Here is a 16,672-nt window from a genome sequence, read left to right on the forward strand (position 1 = left end):
ATTGGTTGTGGGAATAATGCAGTCACAGTAGTGGGCAGATAAAGGGAGATGCTCAGGGATTTCCTATCTGCCAAAGCTTCTAGGAAACCTTCTGAAGCTTTGCAACTTGCTTTTTCAAAAGGCATTTTTTGGGTTTGTTTGTTTTTGTTTTTTGCTTGGAATACCTTCTGTTCGGTAACAGGGCAGGTTCTAAGTGTCCTTTTGACCTGCGCTGAGGCTGTGGGATGATCTACTTTGCCATATTATTTGCCAGATTCATATTCTCCACCTCAAAACATTCATTCAAGTAACTGAGCTCATTGCCAAATAAAAGAGTAGAAGGCAGTCTAATTTCTCAGAATACTATTTAAATGAAGAATTTTTAAATGGCATGTAGCTCTTAAGAGCTGTGATTTAACAAGAGCAAATTTTCTAAACAAGATAAGCGTCTTGCTTCCTGGCACTGATTCATCTGGTTCTATTTGGGGATGACATGCAGCTGCGATGATATAAGTTGCCAGAACCGTGGGGCAGTCAGGGCTGTGAAACACGGAGCTACGTCTGAGCACTGGGTAACTAGCTACTGACAAGACCGCCTGCTGCTTGGGCCCCCGCTGCCCCTCCCCACCCCATCCTCCCAGCCCCCTGAGAACTTCCCTGTGCTACGGCTGGTGAGCCTTGGCTGGCCAGTGCCTGCGCCCCTCAAAATTTGAACATTCCCATTCTTATAAATGTCCCGGGGACAGTGACATTGAAAGAACCTGCTAGACTTTTGTCTTCCACACTCTCTTGTCAGCAGTATTGCAGGACGCAACTAAACTGACTAGTTGACTGACTAGTTGACTAACGGACCAGTTGATAACAAATCAGAAATCCTCCAGAAACCATCTTTGTACATGCTAGCAGAGGTGGGAGGGAGGAGCCAAAGGCACAGGACCCTGAAAACAGAAACGGCAGCTCACACGTTGAGGGGCAACTGGACTTTGGGAGCGGTGCCTTGCTGTTCAGCCGCTGGGGCCGGTCCGGGTGAGGCAGAGGAGTCCTGGAAACAGACAAGAGAGGACAGGAGTGAGTTGACAAGAGGCTCCTGCCCCAGGGAAGAGAAAGGCAAAGTCAGGCTGAAGCCCAGAGGCACCTGTTCTCCCCTCACCAGCCTCATCTTCCAGCCTTCAGAACTCTCAGGTCCCACATGTCTGGGTTTTTTGTTAATAACATTTTTTTTTTTCCCAGCCCAGTGAAGGAGCTGGGTGGCTGTGGACACCAGTCCCGAACCAGCTTCCAAGGGCCCCCCAGGAAGGGCTCAGAGAGTCGCTCTTTGGGTTGGGGTCTGGATTGGGCAGCACCACACCGTGTATCATGTAGAAGGCAGTGTGGGGACACATGCTTTTATTCTTAGAACTTAAATTAATTGCTCTTGCGTTTGCTAAAGAAGACCCAAACAAAGTACAATGATCTCATGGAGGGGATTTTTGCACAGAGAATCCTGGAGACCCAGTCACAAGGGGCAATGCTGTCCCCAACCCCTCACCACCTGCATTTCCCGTCCTGCCTCAGCCCTCCCCAGGCAGCACCCCTCTTTCTGGGGAGAGGTATTAGATGCCACAGTGAGTGGAACTATGTCCCCCCAAGAAATGCCCAAGCCGTAGTCCCCGATATCTGTGAAGGGGACCTTGTTTGGTATAAGAGTCTCTGAGGATAGAGTATAAGGTAGGGATCCTGAGATGAGACCACCCTTGATTACAGTGGGCCCTAATTCTGGTGCCAAGTGTCCTTCTAAGACACAGGAGAACAGAGACACTCAGAGGGGAAGAAAGGCCATGCGAAGACGCAGGCTGAGATGGCAGTGAGGCCAGAGATCCAAGCAGCTAGAAGCTGGGAGAGATTCTCCTACAGCCACCAGAAACGACCAATCCTGCCAACACCTCGATTTCAGACTTCTGACCTAAGAACTGATAGAGAATCAGTGCTTTGAGCACTCCCGGTTTGTGGTACAGTTAGAGAAGCCCCAGGAAACTGGTACAGATGGGGGTGTCTAGGGGTGTCAGGAGGCAGGTGGGATCCATGCCCCTCAAAGCCGAGGGAGCCAGGATCTCCTCCCTTCCTAGAGGGCTCCTTTTAGGCCCCCCAACAAGCGACAAGGATTCTAGAGGGAATGGCATCGAGAGGAATGGGGATCCAGGCAGGCCTGAGAATAAGCCTCAGGAGTGGCCCATGCCTCAGTAGAGGCAGGTGGGGGAGTGGGCTACGGGGGGCCTGCCCGTTGCTCTGACTGGCAGAGATGGACATGACAGCAGGTGCAGTCCTCAGGTGGGTGAAGGTCACTAGAAGCAGAAATCACCAAGATGGAATGAGAGAGGCCCCGGCACGTGCTCTGAGCCAACAGAACCACCGTACAATGCAAGGGACACTTTCTTGTTTGCGTGGAGGGCTGAGAGCCGCATTTCTCATGAACTCGCTGACCAGTTCTGACCTTGCTCAGCTGATGAGCTCCGTGTGCTAACGACAGCCTTGCCAAACAGTCAGTGTCCCTCCTCAGCAGACCAGGAAATGTGCACAGACCACAACACATCCACACCTCTGAGAAGTCAGCTACCTCTTCTTCTTGTTTGGACAACAGGGTGCTGGCAGAATGAGAATGTGCAAGCAGAAGTGTAACTTCCCTCACATCTCCCAGGCAACTCCAAGTCTCACAGGAGTCCCTCCTCCTGTGACAGATCACTTTGATTTTCAAAGGCAGCCCCTTCATGGATTGCGTCCCTATGGCTAACACACAGACGCCATGTTTCCAGAGAGCTGCGTGGGAGCTGAACAGAGAGAGACTTCTTGCTTGCTCGGCACACCAGCCGGAGGAGACGGACACCACTAAAGGCTCAGGACCATTTCCTTTCAGGAGAGCTGCTGGTGGAGCTCACCACAGCTGGCCAGGACTCCACAGAGCTTCAGGCAGGGACCAGAGGCCCTCCACAGGTGTGGCCTCCTGGCTCCAGGTCCCCCCGGGGTGTGGAGGACCGCAGCTCTCCTTGTATGGCCATGGGAGAAAGGTCAGGGCCCTTCGTTCACTCCCGAGAACGGGCGTGGGCCAGGGTGGTGAGCAGATGCTGGTGAGCAAGTCATCAGCCAAGCAAGAGCACAAGTGGTGAGTTCATGGGAAACGCCCCTCTCGCCCCTCCATGCAGGCAGAACTGTGTGTGATGGGCAGCCAAGGTGTAGGGTTGCTGTGGCCTGACGGAGCCTGTTCTCGGTGCTCACTAACCTCTGCTGACCGCCTGTCAGGACCGGCTCAGGGCACAAACATAGCCTCTGGCCCCAGTATGGTGCTCATACTGGGGGACAGGCTTTGCACGTGTCATGACAGAGGCAGGGCCACAGGAACACACCGCAGGGATATCACCTCGGGGCTGGAGCCAGAGAGGGCCTCTGTGAGCTGCACGCAGGCCTGTAAGGTGTGGTGGCGAGGGTCGGGTGGGAGAGGGAGGAGCAGAGGCCTGCCAGGCAAAGGCTGGGAGAGGCAAGCTTGGCCTGCTTGAAAAACTGGGAAAAGGAAAAGCTGGAGGAGGGACAAGGGGGAAGCACCTAAGGACGGTGGAGCCAGGCTGTTCATGGTTCCCTGGGCCACGGTGAGGGTTCTGGTCTTTACCTTGAGGGCAAAGAGAGGCGATGAGAGAAAGGCAGAGGTGAGACCAGACCCATGTCTTACAGGGGCCCCACAATATGGCAGAGCAATTGGCCTCAGGGACAGAAGGAAAACCTTGCTGGTGTCTCCAGGCCCAGGGAAGCAAGTGTTTCAAGGGGAAGTTGTCATCAGCCATGCTGACTGCTGCCCACAGGACAAGGAAACTGGAGGGTGGGGGTATCCCTTTAATATGGGGACGTAGGCACACCCAGCATGCTTAGAGGGCTGGCCGTGGTAGCTGTGGGATGACCCAGGTGGCTCATGCTCCCTGCCCCTGGCTTCCCAGGACACACAAATGACCTGGGTCTGGTAGGATTCATATTCCCTGCAGCCAAAACCAAGAGTCGGACCCTTAACCAATTGAGCCAGCCAGGCGCTTCTTCTCATTTTAAAAAAGCTTTCCATCATTTTAGTATCAACAAGTGACTACGGTTTTCTGATACATTTTCTAAATAATATAAAAAGAGTTAACGGGCTTAATCATTTGAGGTCTGTTTTAAGATCACACTGGTTGATGGTGATTCCATGATTCCCTGGATTGTATGCATGCCATCTTTGTGGTGATGCCAGGAGTGGACAAGAGAGGACCCTGGGGGTGACCCTTCAGATCGGTCACAGGTGACTGATGGCAGCAGCCCACAGGCAGAAGGCAATCAGCTGAGCCACTGAGGCACCTGGTTACTGGCTTAGGTGGAGCCCAAAGCCACGACCCTGCTTTCACCAACACTCCTCCTGTCCAAATAAACTCTCCTGAAACAGCTAACCCGTCCAAACCAGTCCCTCACGTGCAAAGCACCGCTGACCCAGTGTGGGGATTGCTCTGGGTCATGCTGCACCTGGAAGGCAGTCAGCCCGGGGCTCTACTCCCCAGGGTCCTTGACCAGCTCAAGCCCGAATCCAGCAGGAGGCAACAATGCATGCAGCCAGGAAAGACAGAGAAGATTGATTTCCATCTGCCAGGCAGTGGGGAGGCTGGCTGCGACTGTGCTTGTAGCATTCAGGCTCCAGAGCCCATCCTTGTTGGCGTCTGCCAACTCCTGGGGACCAAACACAGAATGCTCTGTGCGGCAGAGGGTCAGGAGGCTCAGGGAGGACTAGGGGGCTGCCCGGGCACATGGAGACACCTGAGACATGGGTCAGCACCTCAATAGAGCCAGAGGGAGGGGCCTTCTGACAGGTTTGCTGGAAACCTGGTCTCTAGCTGAAACTCGGTATGTCTAATGCCATAAAGCAAATACGTGGGATTGCACAGCAAACCAGTACTTGGAGCTGGAATGGAGCAGCCGAGGGAGATCCACTTGTGAAAACGGTTTTTTTTCAAAGGTCAAGATGGAAAGTGTCGAGGACTAATGTGCAGCAGAGTGTGTGTTCCTGTCTCCCTCCTCTGTGCAATGCAATGCAGAGCCCAAGGCAAAAGGCCTTTCACGGTGTCCACCGAGTAGTGACCATGCCTGGTGGGGCTCAGTTCTCAGTCCTAAAAACCGAATAGTGTGACTTTCTGATCAAGATGGGGTTTCCATCCATCCTACTCTGAATCAGATCTTCCTTTTTGTTACTATTGGCAGGAGCTGATAAGAAATGTTGCTGGGGCCAAGGGGTGGATGGGGTGAACCCCACTGACTGCTGAGCTGTGGATGACTAAGGACCACATGCCCAGCAGAGCAGAATGTAACTGATGAGATCTTGGAGCCGCTTGAGGAGCCCCAAGAGGCAGCCAGGTCACTGCTACCCACTGGCAGTTATCACAGCAAGAAGGGGCTCTCCTTTAAGTGATTTTGATTAAAGGGGCGCCTGGGTGGCTCAGCGGTTTAAGCCTCTGCCTTCGGCTCAGGTCATGATCTCAGGGTCCTGGGATCGAGCCCCACATCGGGCTCTCTGCTCAGTGGGGAGCCTATTTCTCCCTCTCTCTCTGCCTGCCTCTCTGCCTACTTGTGACCTCTCTCTCTGTCAAATAAATAAATAAAATATTAAAAAAAAAATTCACAAGCACAGTGCATCCCACCAGGTTCCCCATCATCAGCATCTTCCCAGGGCCTGGGAGGCACGGTGTTCAGTGGAGGCCCTGCTACACCCATAATAAGTTGCTCCTTGGGCACAAACGAAGTTGAGTTTGAGACTGATTTAATGCAACACCAGGGTGTCCTGGGCCTCTCGCCCTCCCGCCCTGACCATGCCGGACTGGGCTTTCTGGGCCTCGGAACTGAGGCCTGGTTCCTCCTAGCCAAGAGCCGCATTGCTGATATTGCTTTGATTTTTAATAGCTTAATTTAAATGATTCTGGGCCTTAAGGGATTAGTGAAGCCTTGGCAGGAGTGAGGGAAATCAGGCAGGGATAAAAATAAGGAAGGAGAAGCCACTACAGCTGCTTTCAGATAAAAATAATTGGGAGCGCAGCCCTCAAAAAGACATTCTCCCCATCTCGGAGGTCAGGGGGTGGGCATCTCTGCTGTGACTTCAAAGCACAGCCCAGCCTTGTGCACCATGGAACCGCGCCACTGCTCTGTCTCAAGGAAGGTCTGCGGCTCTGATAAAACAGGTTCACGTCATATTCTTCTTGGGTGACTCTAGAACGGACATGAGCTGGTGTTCAGCCCAGGCAGGTGAGTGCACCCCAGTCTGGGGACGCCAGCCAACACCACCAGGGACCTTGGAGGCACTGAACCCGTAGAATGTGTGACTCCAGCAAGCCCTTTGCGCCTAATGTTCAAAAACCACAGTCCACGACCTTTGGACAGGAGCCCAGTGTATGCAGGGTCAGCCGGCTGGGGCGCAGGTCAGACATGATGACCCACTGGATGGAACTGACCATGGGGTGAGCAAAGAGCAGGACAGCATGCCAAGGGGCCCAGTGCTGTTGTTCCCTGGAGCCACACACGCCCAGTGGCCTCTGAGGACACATACCTGTCGGGAGGCCAGGGCCAGGCAGACTATGTAGTCCCATAAACAAGGCGCGCTTCCCACCTTCCCGGCCTCCTTTTGCCGCCGATAAAAGACAGACCCAGCGGGACTGCACCGGTGAGGAACTCACACACCCCTGCAGCAGAGAGTCAGTAAAACCTGGACTGTTGCTTCTCACGGTGCCCTGTGTCCCACACATCTTCCTGTGGTTTCTGGCCTCTGCCACTTGGAAGCCCAGTGTCAGGTTCTGGCTGCTGTGCTGTGCTGTGGATCCCCGATTCTAAATTGTCAGGTTGTTACCAGACACCCGAGGCCCAGAGCAGCGTTTTAATGGGGCCCCTGAGCCGTACTGGAAAGCGGGCCATTTTATTTTCCTGTCGGGATGAAGAAGAGGGAAAAGGGGGGGTCTGCAGTTGGCAGGCCGTATGGGGGCTCCAAGTCGCTTTCCTGGCCACGCTGGCACAGAATAGACCCTGAGAAAAACATCTCCACGTTTTAATTTTTAATATGAGTCCAGAAAACACTGTCATCACCCCAAGGAGCCATGAAATGAGCATGTTTTATTCATCACACATTACCACTCGGGAACATGGAGTATAAATCAGACTCTTAGGAACGTGCTTCCTAAAGAAAACTTTAGAATGAAACATTTATGGCCTGCCTCTCCTGCTTGGTTCCAAAAAGAGCTGCAAACAGCTTGCAGGGCCAGAGGGCCCAGGGGTGCCTCCCCAGCTCTGGCCCAGGGGACTTGGGCTGGGGAGGCCCAGCAGGGCCAGGCGGGCAGCGGTGGGGGGGCGGTGGTGGTGGTGCTGTGGCTAGGCTAGATGAGCTCACACTGGTAGCTTGGGGTCAGAGGCTAAGGAGCCTGAACAAGACGGTCGGCCCCAGGAGAGAGAGCAGGCCATGCTTTGTACCCATGCTTTATAACCTCTACTGCTCTCTTGCAGGCACTCGGGAAAGGTGTCTGGCTGCCCAGGATGGAGGCCTCCAGGAGGCCTCCCTTCATCTCAAATGCAGCCCCCTGCTGTTCTCTCCACAGGAGCTCTGATTCACTCACCAGCATCTGCCTCTAGCATCCAAGCTGCTGACTCCAGGCCTGGGGGTTCAGGCCCCTCACTTCGTCTCCATGGTCTGCTCAGGGGTCAATGGCCTCTCCCACAGCTCCAATACGGCTGCCCCCTGCTTTTGTGAATGAAGGTTTAATGGCACCCAACTATGCCCATCCATTTGCTGCTTGCTCCCAAGGACAGAAGTAGCTGTGGCAGAGACCAAGTCCAAATACTTATTATCTGGCCCTTTCCTGGAAAAGAGTTTGCCAACCCCTGCTCTAGATGGGGTAGGAGGAACCTCCAGCTTCTGCCCTCATCTTACTGGGCCCATATTAGGGATCAAAAAGCCACAGCTGTGCCAAAATATTCATAAGGCATCCCCAGAATATTCTTAAGGGAAAAGGCAAAAAAAAAAAAAAAAAAAAGGTGGGCAGGAGATGGGCACAGTATCCACAACATGGCTCCAGTTTAGGGAATGAAAATCAGCTTGCTTGATGGTCTTGAGCTAGGAAGGTGCTAGAAGCTCCTGTAGACATAGCTCCTTTCTCTGTGTGTCTTTAAGACCCAAGACATCTTTATCTGGCTTTGCACAAAGCGTACATTAGTCATATCCTAATGACCTGTCTGTTCTGCCTTCAAACAGAAGGTGCCTCCTATATAGGGAGAGGCTACAGGAGGGACAGACTTTGAGAAACTCTTCTGTTCAACTCTAATTCAGTGTGTCTGTCCATCCATCCATGCCTCTGCGAGCCCCCTGCATAGAGGCTCTGTGCCAGGCACCAAGGGTGCAAAAGGGACAAACAGACCAGTGTTAGTGAAGCTCACAGGCTGTGGTGCCATTAAGAGAGCTGATGGCTATCCCATCCTGGCTGTGCAAGCTCAGGGGACAGGAGGAAGGCTGGTCAGGGGAGACCGCAGGAGTCTCCTGCCCCTCACTGGGTCTAGATGATGCCTGGGGGTCAGGTGTACTCTGGGAAGTGTCTGGGCTGGATGGGGCAGTGGGTGAAGCAGCTAGGAGATCAGGGAGGAGGCAGGAAGGTTCTGAACATCCCATGACCCTCCTGCTGAGAAACCATGTGCCTTTGTATCAGAGCCTTGAGGCGACATGGAAGACCCTAGAAGAAGCTGACCTCAGTGAGCCTTGGTGCCCGTTCTTTCCTCCTTTCTTCTTGTTCCCTTGAAGCAATGTCATCCTTCCTCCTCTGACCTGCTATGCCCTTCCCTTGGGCTCCTCTGTGGTGCTTCCTACTTTCTAGCCTCCATGGCATGGATCTATGTTGTGGTCTCCCAGTGGGCTGAGTGGGTCCTAGAGGCTGGGGTCCACGATGAATCTCTCTTTGTACCTGGCATGGGCTGCTGCTGTAACAAAAGTTCACCAAACTTGAGAGGATGGACTGAGGGAACCAGCAGCTCACCTGCATTCCTGGACCAGTACGTGCCTACCCAGAGCTCGTGGGCACTCAGCAGGGACCTTCCCTTCTCTGTCCCTCTCTCACCCAACAACAGAAGGCCTGAGGCACAGACAGAAATTGTGGCTGCAATTCCTGTCTTGTCATAGCAGCAAGAGAAGCCTGGTTGGCATCTGAGACCACGGATGAAAAACCTGGCAGCTGACAAGAACAGCCAGGCCACGGTTCTCTGTCCCCACCTTGAAGGCACAGCTATATGTCATGGACACGGCAATTCTCATATTTGCAAAAGAAAGCTCTCCTCACGCAAGGTCCTCAAGGACGGGATTTTAAAATTCATCCCATGTTCCCTTGTTACTGTGTTTTTTGGATCCTTCGAAAGGCATGGAGTTCAACGTGTAACTTTCTGAAAATGTTAACAATAAGCAGCAGCTCTCTGACCTGTGGGAGGGGGTGTGCCGGAGCTGGAGCTGGAGGTAGGGGTGGGGGTGGGGGGCCTCCAGGCTGATCGGGAGCACAGACACCATCACTTCCTCCAGGTTGCCCTCAGCGCTGCTTTGGGACAGAGATGAGAGCCAGCCAGCAAGAGCAGCTGGCAGAGTGTCTCATGCCTGCCCCTCTGATGGCAGGTGGGGCGAGGGGGGCATCTTAAAGATGCCCTGGAAGCTTCCAAGTAGAGTTCTCCTAATTACTTCTCAGACACAGGAAGACACTTGAGGGGTGTTCCCTTTTGATGTTTTTCCTGCTCAATTTCAAACGCTTTCCCGTCCATGGATTTCAAAGGGCCTTTTCCTAATCTCCGGGGTTTCTGTTTGCTTATGAGAAGTTGATTTGTAAGCCATCCAGCTCGGACGCTGAGAAACACTCGGGGTCTGGGGAAGGCGCCTGTTCCTGGCTGGACGGGGTCAGCCTGTGTGGGGTCCTGGCCCTGCATGGACAGACAGAGCCCGCTGGAGAGCCCTCCCCAGACATGGGGTGCTAGGCCCCACAAAACCTGTGTGCACCCACAGGCGGCCCCATAGCCACTAGCACCAGAATGCTGGCTTCGGGACTTCAAAAGGGTCAGCCCTTCCCATTGTCACTATCTGCAGAGGGCCGTTCTGCCTCTCAAGCTTCCCAGTCTCCGTGTAAACATCTGCCAACAGATGTGGGGGTTCTGGGGCTGTGGGGTCATGGGGGCTGGTCTCCACTCCTCCTTACGGGCAGACTCTGTCTCCCCACCCTCTGCACAGAGGGGGCCTCTGCACTGGTTGTCACCCTTCCTGCCCCTGCCACAGCGAAAAGACAGTCCAGACCAGAGGCCCCCAAGAGTTCCCTACAGAAGAGGAGTATCTTAGGTGCTGTGAGTCATGTGATCTCTGTCATAGCTCCCCGGTAGGGCCTGAAAATACTTACAGATGGGGTATAAATGAGCAGGGGTGGTTGTGTTCCACAAAACTTTTCTGTACCAAAACAGGTAGAGGGCCAGACTTGGCCTCTGCTGGTGCCCGGGCAGAGGACACCATGGGCCAGAGCCCTGGGCTGCCCGAGACAAACATGCAGAGTGGCCAAAAAGGAAGCCTCTAAGAGTGCGGGGCTGCTTGTTACCGTAGCATAATCTGCCTCACACGGACCAATCCGGGGCACTCCAGACCTACAGGGAGCCATGGAGGTTGCTCAGGCACTCGGGGTGGGGGGGGGTGACCTGAGCCATTCCCTCGGTTTCCTGTTTGGTCTATGAGGGAATGGTTCTAAAATGCAAGCAATCGTCTCTTAGTTGGATCCAATGATCTCTCTAAGCAAATAACTGGGTTTAAAAAATGGGAGTCAGCCTGCATAGCCTGGTCTCCATCCTCTCCTGTGGTAACCCTCCCTCCCCCAGCAGAAAGGAGACATGTTGAGTGCTGCTTCATTATTCATGAGGAACTGAGCTGACCTCTGACCTCTCCAAATGGCAGGGAGAAATAATTCATAAGTGTGCAAATGCGAACAGGGCAGGCCATCTGAGGCTCAGCCGACCACGCGCCCCCGGAAGCCCTCCGCTGGTCACCTTGCAGCTGTCCCCTCCTCAGGGAGCTGCTAACAGAGGGGAGGCCCTGTAGCATTCCGGGCATCATATTGTTAAGTGCGCAAGATTGTTCAGTCCACAGTGCAGAGGACACATACCCCACGCCCACCCTAGAAGAAATCGAACGGGTATGAGCTCTGCCACAGGTCAGGTGCCAGGATACAGGAGTGACTGATACCCAGTTCCCACCCTGAAAGTCGGGAAGGTCAGGGAAGTGGCCAGATACACAAATGACAAAGGCCACACCTTCCATGATAAATGTATGGGAAGAGTCCCGCAGGCACAGAGGAAACAAGGGAATGAATTTGGTTGATGGAAGGGTCTCCTGGAGCCATGGAAAGCTCCAGAGGGGAAGAGACCGCTTCAAAGATGGTGCTTTAAAGGGTGAGCAGGAATTCACTACACACTGCAGTGTCTGTGTGTCATGTGGCGGGTTAGGATGCAAGGGGGAAGAGGGTGAGCAAGAAACACCCGGGGGCAGGCAAAGGACAGAAAGAAAAACCCAGGGGAACACTGATGTTCATGTGGGAGCTGGAGGAAGAGAGTCCAGTACAGGGGCAAGAGAGCTGCTCACAACTTGGAGAAGGGTCCCAGAAGCACAGGGAGGAGAGGCTTGGGAGGGGAAGCTTGCCCACAGCATCCAAAGCAGCTGGATGTCAAGGAGGACACAGAGGGGGGGACACAGGTCCTAGCTGGCTGGGTGTGGGCAGCCAGGGAGGAGGTAATGGTTGGGGCTGCAGAGCTGGGCATGTCCACTATGAGAAAGGAGAAGCTGGAAGAGGGAACAATGAGTGGAATTTGGAGGACACAGCCATGCTCCTTCCCTGGACAGTTTCACAATATGTCTTCCACAGGTCAGTCTGGGAGTCTGAGGCCTACGGGCTTGTTATTTAGGTCATTCTCTTTTTGGGGTCCAGAGGAAATATCTCTGTGGGGTGGCCATCCATCCTATGCAAGGTCCCACGATGAGTTTTGTGGGACCTAAGGGACCCACGTTTCCTGCCCAGGAATTAACCGCAGTGGTCTTGGGTGATTGAAGGCAGGAAGAAATAAATGGACTACTGGTAATAATAATGACAAAAATAAGAGTAAGAAAGACCTCCATGGGCAGTATGAGAGAAGACCAGCTGGACGGGGAAGGGCTGACTCCCTTGCACCTGCTCCGCACCTCAGGAGGGACAGTAAGGCCGGGCAGAGGTAGCCATGCGGCCACCTTCCCTCCAGTTCCTGCTTACTCCGCCTCATGCCTATGTCCCTGGCTCTCTAGAACTTATCCCTGGAGTCAACTCTAGAGAGGGAACTCAGGTTCCCACGTGGTGTGCTGAAACCTCATGAGAAGGCTGTGTCCAAGAGCACACTCCATGGTAAGAAAGGCCCATGGATTCCAGAACCTCCCAGGTTCCCCACCCTCCTGCTAAGCTCCAGACCAGGGCAGGACATGGAGTTGGTGCTTTCGAACTTCGGGCCAAGATCAAAACCTTCTTCCTGTTCTGCCTGAGGACACCCTGCTCCAGACCTGGGCCAACCCTACACGACTGCAGGTTTCTCCTTTTCTCTTCCTTGTGACCTCTTCTGCCTCTCAGGGCCAGCAGCAAGGGGCCTCAGCTGCAAGCCTCTTTTTGTAAAGGGCCAGAGAGTGCGTCCTTCAGCTCTGTGTTGTTTCTTCCTCTTCTTTTTGAAAACAACCCTTAAAAACATGCAGATTGTTCCTAGTGCCAGAGCCCTAGAGAAACAGCCCCTGTGAGTGTCACTGGCCAGCCTCGGGCCCAGCATGGCGTCTGGCTGCACAGCTGACCCCCCGGAGGGCTTCAAAGAGCTCCACTGGTGATAAGACCCCTTTTTTGGCCCTCTGTCTCCCCGCACAGGAGGACGCAACCCCTGCCTGTTGCTGTGACAGCATGCCGGGCCCATGTCTCGGCTTTGATGGGGGAGGCAAGTACCTCAAGCCTCAGGGAGCCATGGTCTCTCTGGCAAGGGCATAAGAATGAGGCCTGGGAGCAGACCGGAGCCCGCCTGGACCCGGAGCCCAGTGTGGCTTCCAGCACCCTGCACATGGGAATGGCTAACACAGCACACCCGCCTTCCCTCTCTGACTTGGGTTTCGCTGACAGAGTGGGCCCTGGGGCCAGAAGGTTAAACGCCTCCCCTGGTGCCATGACACACCAAATAGGAACCAGGCGGCCAGGATCCCAGCCTACTTCGCATCTCCTCACTGTTGCCCTACCCTGCTTCCAGGCCTCTGGCACAGGCTTCTGTACAAAGCCTCCACACACCACCTTCTGGAGCCCAGCGAAGGGAACGGAAATGCTCTGGGATGACCTGTTGTGCCTGACTGTCCCATCCATAGCACTTAAATCCCTATGCCCCAGGACTTCCTCAGTGCCAGGTGTGACGGGATGCTGGTCACCCTCTGAGGACTCAGGGCCCAGGTCTAGGCCTGGCCAGTGGTACAGCCCACAGTGTGAGGGAAGGGCAGCGGCTGGGGTCTGAGGTACTGGTGCTTCTCGTTCCACACAGCGAGCCGGGAGGTTCTCAAGGTCCCAGACCCAGGCCATGCCCCAGACCAGCCACCTTGGCACTGTGGGGCTAGAGCTGGGCTGAGGGGATGTTCCAACCTCCAGGCCTCCAGGTGACAGTGACATGCTGCCAAGGCTGGACCTTACTGCCCTCGATTCCGGGCAGGGTCTCTGGATTTCCCTGGTGGGTGCACGAGGCCGGGGAGCACACACAGCCTGGCCTGGATGTCGCTGGGGACAGACCAGTGGGCGGCTGACAGTCAGGAGCAGTCACAGGCTTGTGGGGATGTTCACTGAGCTGGCTTCCTTGACAGGAAGTGTGGCTGTGGGCAGCGTGGTTGCCACCCACCCCTTCATCCACCCGTGGCCTTCTAGCGCCGCCAGGGGCCAGTGCAGTGCATGGCACAGGGGGAATTTCGGAACAGAGCAGTGGCCAGAATTTATGAGGTCCGGGGCGCCGGTGTCCCATCTAACACTCTGGGGCTGGTGATTCCTTCCCTCGTTCTCTGGGCAGCAGAGACAACCAACACAGCCAATAACACACCCACGGAGAAGAGGACAGCTCGTACTCTAATTTCACTGCATAGTTGCTCCATCATTTAACAGATGAGAAAACCGAGGCTCTGGGAGAAGAGATAGGACAGCTTTCCCAGGGTCAAGAGGTAACAGGATAGTGTTGAACCTGGCACTCAATGGAAGCTCTATATGTTCAGAAAGGCTCAGCCACTCTCCTAAGGTGCACAGCTAGTGAGTGGAAGAGCCCAGGCCTCCACCTGAGACACTGCCCAAGCCTGTATGTTGCCAGATCCCAGACTAAGAGAGAATGGGAAGGAGAGGGGGGCAGCCTTTACAGAGTCACTCTCTGCAGAGCCTGGCAGCCATGTTCCTTCTTCACCTCCCCGGGCTTGCGGTCAGCCCTGTATGTTTACACAAGAGGAAGCTGAGGGGTTAAGTGATGTCCGTATCCTGGACTCACGTCCATGCTAGTCTTGATGGCTGCGGGGGGGAACTGTCAGATGCACACAGCACTGAGACCTTACCTACACCCTCTGGGCCTCAGTTTCCTCATGTGCGAATGAAGATAAGTCAAGCTACTAGCTCACTGGCTCTGCTGCCAGTGGGATGCGCCAAGAAGCCCAGATGAGGGAGGTGAGGTCAAGAGAGGGCAGGAGATGAGGACGGAGCCGCTCTCCCAGGGGCTATGAGAGCAAGCCACAGACCGTACACAGCCCGGAGGCCACTCCAAGGACAGCGTGCTCCCCTCACTTGGCTCTGCGGGGCCCCTGCGGCCTCAGGCTTACTGGTGCTCACTGCATTCAGGCTGAGAGCAGAGAAACAGCTCCTGGGTTGTGGAGCCATTTCTATAGAAACCACAGCCCCCACACTTCCTTTCCACTTTAAAAAGCAACACAAAGGAGAGCGAGAAGGGTCAGTGACACTGATGAGCTCTAACCAGCTACGAGGGGCTCCCTTGTCCACGCATCTCACCCGCCCAGAGCATATCAGCCACACTGGTGTTGTGCGTGCATGTGTGTGCGTATGCGTGTGTGTGCGTGTGCGTGTCCTGTTTGCTTTTGGTTCATCTTGCTCCACATGGCTTTAGAATCCAGTCAATTAAACAAAGAACAGCACAATCATCTCACACTGGGGGGCCCTTTCAGATCCGATCTCATCCACACAAGGTGACTGTCACCATCACAGCCTGTCTTGCAGGCGGACGCAGCTGGAGCTGCTCACCCAAGGCCACGCTCACCAGCCTGGCTGCGAGCAGGACACGGGCCTGACCGCCTCTTCTCCGTCCAATGAGGTTCCAGGGCACACAGGCCCATTGCTACAAACTTTCTATACAACACCGTGCAATATTCAGCCAGGTCTAGGTAACTGCCAGTGACAACAGCTGCCCTTGTTCTCCGAAAGAAAATGCTCTGGGACCCATGACCTAAAGTGTTGACCTCTCTGCTCCTGTGGCTCGGAAGCCCTGGGTTTGCAGGTGAGGGCTGCATACATGGGGGCAGAACTGGCCTGCGCTCATGATGAGCGACTCTGTCCATCTCACGGGGGCTAAGAGTCCACCCTGTCAGTGAAGACAGTCGGGGCCCTAGCCTGGGTGCACATATTGAGTCTAGAGCAGCCCAGGGGGTGGGTAGGGGGTTGGCAGGACATCTCCTGGGGCCATCATTACTCCACGCATGCCCAGGTACCAAGAGCCCAGGCGCTCCTGCTTTGCCAGCCTGAGCCCCTCCTCTGATGTCAGCGGAGGCCTGTTTGTGGACGGAGGCATGGGGGCAGTGACACTGGATTTGTCCAGGTTCATGTGGACAAAGCCCAAGCCTGCCCTCCCAAGCACAGAACCCTGAGACTGGTCCCCCTGCCAGCATGCCTGGCATGGCAGGGAGGAGGAGCCACACGGCACTGTGACCAGCTCCAGGACCTGCAGCTGCCCTGGGTGGTCCTCAGGTGAGCCAGGGATGGGCGTCTCAGTGTGACATGCAAGGCCAATAAAACCCTGCCAACCGGGAAGGTGGCTGGTGGCTGGCGGAGCTGAGAGTTGGTCTCTGGGTGCATCTGGCCATGGACAGCCTGCTGGTGCCTGCACGTCAGTGCGTGGGGCAGCTCACCCTGTGGCACCTCGTACGTGTCCCAGTAAGAATGTTCACTTGGGATGGGAGATAGGTGGAAACTGCTTTGCTTGATCTCTCACCCTTTTCACTGGCTCTCACGAAAGTCTAGAGCCCAGCCATGACTTTCACTTCAAGTGTAATTGCTGGAAAATGAGACCCAGGTCCCAGTCCTCTATAGCAATAAACTAACTCAGCAGTTAAGTCCTTGTGGAACAAAGTTGGGCACAAATTAAAAAAAGAAAAAAAATCTGTTCCTTCCTATGCTAGGGCCTGTCTACAATTGACCCAGACTGCAGAACCCGGAACTTTACCTCTGTTCCATCAACTCAGGAGCTGTGGACAGGAGGGCTGAGAGCACGTGAGGACAAGGGAGACACAGAAAGAACATGAGATCCTGCATGTGTGTGCGTGGATCCCACATTGTAGGGCAGGAGGAAAGGGCCAGAGAGCTCTGCTCAGGTCCATTCAGAACCTCCAGCA

The 16,672-nt window shown here is 54.6% G+C and overlaps 1 protein-coding gene across 1 annotated transcript in view; it reads right to left on the reverse strand.

The window, feature by feature from the left end:
* SH3RF3 (SH3 domain containing ring finger 3) overlaps positions 1–16,672 on the reverse strand; it is a 398,130-nt gene that overhangs the window by 104,188 nt on the left and 277,270 nt on the right. Inside the window, exon 5 of the mRNA XM_045981399.1 lies at positions 942–1,021. Within this exon, the coding sequence (XP_045837355.1) occupies positions 942–1,021 (80 nt within the window). The remainder of the gene's footprint in view (positions 1–941; positions 1,022–16,672) is intronic.

Source organism: Meles meles, chromosome 16, assembly GCF_922984935.1.
Source record: "Meles meles chromosome 16, mMelMel3.1 paternal haplotype, whole genome shotgun sequence".
Classification (NCBI taxonomy): Eukaryota; Metazoa; Chordata; class Mammalia; order Carnivora; family Mustelidae; genus Meles; species Meles meles.